General features: G+C 37.8%; 1 protein-coding gene across 1 annotated transcript; it reads left to right on the plus strand.

Moving 5' to 3' along the window:
* The first annotated feature begins 3,457 nt into the window (after positions 1–3,457).
* Positions 3,458–4,508, plus strand: LOC149945900 (uncharacterized). The gene is made up of 4 exons (XM_090170641.1): positions 3,458–3,613; positions 3,687–3,893; positions 3,966–4,220; positions 4,306–4,508. Exons 1-4 carry the CDS (start codon positions 3,458–3,460, stop codon positions 4,483–4,485), a joined length of 798 nt encoding a protein of 265 aa, XP_090026767.1. The 3' UTR covers positions 4,486–4,508.
* The last annotated feature ends 550 nt before the right edge of the window (positions 4,509–5,058 follow it).

Raw genomic sequence — 5,058 nt, forward strand, 5'->3', positions numbered from 1 at the left:
TTGTCCGAGGAAAGGTTAAAATAAGCCCCCCTCGAGGTTGAGAGCTCATAGCTCATATTCGTTCGTATCTTTATACTGCTAGGAGTAATTTTGTCCTTCGTGTGTTTCCCCTCGCCTTAGTATATTTTTATTAGAATTAATTGTAGTTTGTCATAATTGTAGTGTTTCATTTTAGTTGTAGTTATCAGAGTTTAGTGTATATTGTTTATTTTATCTCCCCCCCGCTGATCAGAATGTCAGAACGAAGAGAAGTTGGGACTGATCCTATTGAGAACCGTAAGAGAAACTTTTAATTATATCTATTGTGCAGGTTATCCCCCGCTTAAAAGTAAAAATAATAAATAGTAATAGAGATGGCCTAACTATACTACTTATCAAAAGAACCATAATATCTGATTTCCCCCAAAATTTTATTACTTTGTGTAGTATTTATCTATGAGTGTAAAATAAAGATTTTGTGATTGACTAGAGACAAAGGTTTTCCATTCTGAATTCAAATCTGCCCTTTTTGTTTTTTTTCTTTCCCCTGTTTGTAACCCCCTCTCTCAGATTTAATTCACTGCACGAAAGGCCACGACTCGCATTTTGTCGCCATCTTCCCCCGCCTTGGTGAATTAATATCTTTGAGCAAGGGCTAGGAATATTTCCGTCCATCAATTGTATGACGATTTCCTAAAAAGGTTGCAAGTGATAAATTCTTTCGAAATTCACGATATGCGTGGGAATAAAAAGACGGTTTTGGAATAGTTACAGGAGCATCAATTAATAGCGACGGCGAAGAATTGTCGTAAATGCGAAGAGCCAATGGCATTAACAGTGCGCCAAGGTGATATTGACGGCTTTGCTTGGACCTGCCAAAGGAAAAGAAAGATTCCTAAACTGAAAACCCAGGTTTGCAATACCTATCTATCGGTGAGGGACAAATCTTTGTATCGAGGTTGAAATTATCTTTCCGGGAAATGCTTCTCATTATTTATTTTTACGTATATAACATTGCCCCTCAATCTTTCGTGTCCGAAGAACTGTTTATAACGCAAAAAACGCTCGTTGATTGGCGGTCGTTTTGCCGTGAAGTTGCTTACAATTCAGTTATTGGCAAAAGTCAGAGTATTTGTGGCCTCGGCAAAACGGTCGAAGTCGATGAAAGTAAATTCGGAAAACGGAAGTACCATAAAGGAAAGAGGATCGAAGGAAAGTGGGTTCTAGGTGGCATCGAAAGACAAACCAACAAATTATTTATGGTCCCTGTCGAAAAACGTGACTCCGCCACCCTGGTCCCAATACTGAAGTCGTGGATTTTGCCCAGGACTACTATCCACACGGAATTCTGGAAAGCCTATGATGGTCTAGAAAAGGAGCAATTTCTTCATTTTAAGGACCCAGCTAGTGCTCACACCAACGGAATTGAGGGAGCATGGTCTCACGCTAAGGCTGCCATGCCTAGAGGGGGCAGAAACCGACTATGGTACACGGGCTATTTAGCTATGTATATGTTTCGTACTTGGGCCAGAAGATAAAATAAAAATTTGTTTCTAGCATTTTTACAGCAATGTTCGGATTTATACAACCCGCTGCGAGTGCTTCGGTTCAACTCGATGACCAAGTTACGGGTACATTTTCGAAGCCATAAATGGGTAGCTTCACCATTTCATTTTCGCTTAACCATATGTAATGTTTAATTTTTATGAAAATAAATAAATATTATATTAATAATATCTTGACGTTAAAGAATTCTTCATCAGTCCTACTTTATCCAACACATACAAACATCTCGCAATATGTCGTATTTTCCGAGGTAAAAATTGGTGGCAAGTAACAATGTTAAATTTATCATATCTTTCCAAATAATTAATTGCAGTTAAAACTTTTTGCATAAAGGCAATCATTGACAAATAATAAACCAAAAAAAAGTACCTTTAGTTTAAAAATCCCGAAAGCGGAACGAAAACGCGCCTGAATTTATTATGGCCCTATATGATTTTAAAAAGATGAAGCCATGTTGCGGGTGTTACCCTTAGTATTAAAAGATCAAGTGCTTGGTATCGACAACAAGTGGCAGACCTTGTGGGAATAACTTCGCTACAATTTCAGGGAAGATTTCGATTTATTTTTCATCCGAACAAGATACCAGTATGATTGATATGTTACAGACCATACAAGGTAAACATGAATCAATCGATAACTTTTTAGATTGAATAATTAAGTTAAATCAACAGTTGTCCTATCCGCAACCGGATATGGCGCTGATAGCCATAATAAAACAAAATCTGAGACCAGAAATTCGATTACAATTGGTCACGACCGTTTGTACTCACGCTAGCAGCCCTACCGCTTAGTGCTTCCAACCGATACTCAGATAACAGTTACGTTATCTGAACGGAGCGAAATTTCGAATAAATCTGGCATCAGATACACTGATAACATTTTAAAATATCTTCAGATCGGGTGGTTGGAAACAGGTTATCAATCCAGATAATTTTACAGGTAAGAAATCTAAGTTTATCACAAACTGAAGGGTATTATCTGATCAGATATAAAAATGTAATACAGTTATCTGATTTACATATCCCTATTTGTTGAATTCCTTAAAAAGAGTATAACCTAAAGTAACTGGTTGTGTTTGATTCACTGATTAAGGCAAGCGCGACGTCTTATTTTAGTCCAATACACCTATTTGATCTATAAAAATACACAATGTATCAGTACAGTCACCCATTTGTCTTATTTTAGTCCAATACACCTATTTGATCTATAAAAATACACAATGTATCAGTATAGTCACCCATGTGTTTTTAGTTAGAAGGATTTTCAGTAAAACACAAATTAAGGGCGGTCGAGCGACTCGCTCGACAAAAAATACTTTCTGGAAAAAGGCTATATAAGTAAATAGGACGTCATGAGTAGAAATTAATCACTGAGATATGGCAAGCGGTAAAACGATAGACGGTCGAGATCGGAGACCACGACGCGAGATATGGGGTCATTATATGATCATGTCGGAAGGAACTATATCACCTGATGGTAAAGTAAAAGAGATCCAGTTTGCCAAGTGTGTACACTGCGATAGGTAAGCTATGTATCCTTAATTATTAAATATTGTAATTTGTTGATAGATTTTCCATATATATCTATTGCTTTTATTGCCCCTAGAGGAAAGTATTTGTATAGCGGAAAGTCTAATAAAAGTACTGGTAATATGAAGACCCACCTCGTGAATAAACACCCTGGTCTAGTACCGTTGGCTACTTCCTCGGAGGTTTCGCCAAGACAACACTTTTCGTCATGGATAGATGGAGGTAATGTTAGTGTCTAAGGCAGAGGTCCAATTTTTCCCGAATGTGGCAAAACGAGGTTTCACTTTCACACTTCGCCTCGTTTGTAAACTATTGGTTTTACAGCTACTGGTGTACGACGAAAATTAAATGAGTGGATAGTTTTGACTAACCAACCATTTACAATGGTAGAAGAGCCAAGTTTCAAATCTTTCATTAACGAACTGTCCCCTAAAAATCCGTTGCTACAAGATGCAATACCAACGTGTTCAACAACTGTTAAAAATGACGTTATGATGTCTTATTGGAAAGAAGTTGAAAACCTACTAACCATTATGAAGGTAATATCATATCAAAGTTTCGTTTCTTCCACTGTTTATCGTTAATATTAGACGTCTTCTTTACCTTTTTCAGCAAGTTTCTGGACAAATATCGTTTACACACGATTGTTGGACCTCGAATAACGGGTGGCATTTAATTGGGATAACCGCCCATTGGATTGACGACACTTGGAGGTCGAAAGAAATTCTACTGGGACTTATGCATTTCCCAGGGAAACATGACGGCAAACACATATCTGACGCATTTCTTAAAATGATCGACGACCGTGGAGTATCAAAGGTAATGGTTCCATACGTAGGACATGTGATGAGCATCACTGGATACGATGTGTGGTAACTGATACATTTCAAGGTGTTGGCAATAACGATGGACAATGCGTCCAACAACGATACCTTCACCTCCGAATTCGAGAAGACATCCAAAGACAGAGGATTTAGGTTTAATACCAAGAACCGTGTACGTTGTTTCGCACATATTCTTAACATAGCTGTGCAGGACATGTTGAAGGAACTGAAAGCAAATTCTAAATATGACGACGAAGATGAACAAGATTGCGACTTTGACTACTTAGAAAACGACTGCAACATTGGTCAATCCGTAGCCAAGGTGAGTAATTAATAACTTTGATTCCATCGAAAATTAACGCAATTATTTATCCTCGTAAGTTAATCATCTTTTCACTTCATTGCAGATAAGAACTGTCGTATCTAAAATTAGATTGTTAACAGGAAGAAAAGACAAGTTGATGGAATTTAACACGCTGTTTAATCTTCCGAACGTAACTCTCATGTTAGACGTCAGAACTCGCTGGAATTCAACATATGTCATGCTCTGTAGGGTACACCAACTTCGCCAGGTTGGAACATTTTGAAAGACGTTTTACTGGACCTTGGCTCCTTGGTTTCTGACGTGACCGTTCGTGGGTTTTTATTAGTCTTTGCATGCGCTTATGAATGATGACAGGGAGTTTCAAAGTCATATGATCCTGGACTCGGAATGGACAAATGTCGAGGAACTACTTAACGTTCTAAAGGTAAAAGTACCAGATCTTAAAATTACTTGAAAATGCTAAAAAGTATTTTCCGACAAGGATTTTTACGTGGCCACCAATCGTGTATCGGCTTCGCGCTATCCTACGTTGGGACTGGTAATGCCAATAATTGGATGGTTAATTCAAAAACTCAAAACAAGTATTGCGCAAAGAAATGGTGTTTTGAAACTAGTTTGTTCCGCTGCATTGAGAAAATTAGAAACCTACCACGACCTCATGGGAACGGAAGTTTATTGTATTTCTAAGGGTGAGATTAAGTTAAAACGTTTTTGCACTTAAAGATATTTAGTTCGCGTTATTTTCAGTATTAAATTCAACATTGAAGCTAGACGTTTTCAAGGAACGCTATAGCAAAGAATGTTGTAAGAAAGTGAAGGCGGCCGTCCTCAACGT

Source organism: Leiobunum rupestre, chromosome 4 (assembly GCF_980474605.1).
Source record: "Leiobunum rupestre chromosome 4, qqLeiRupe1.1.hap1, whole genome shotgun sequence".
Taxonomy (NCBI): domain Eukaryota; kingdom Metazoa; phylum Arthropoda; class Arachnida; order Opiliones; family Sclerosomatidae; genus Leiobunum; species Leiobunum rupestre.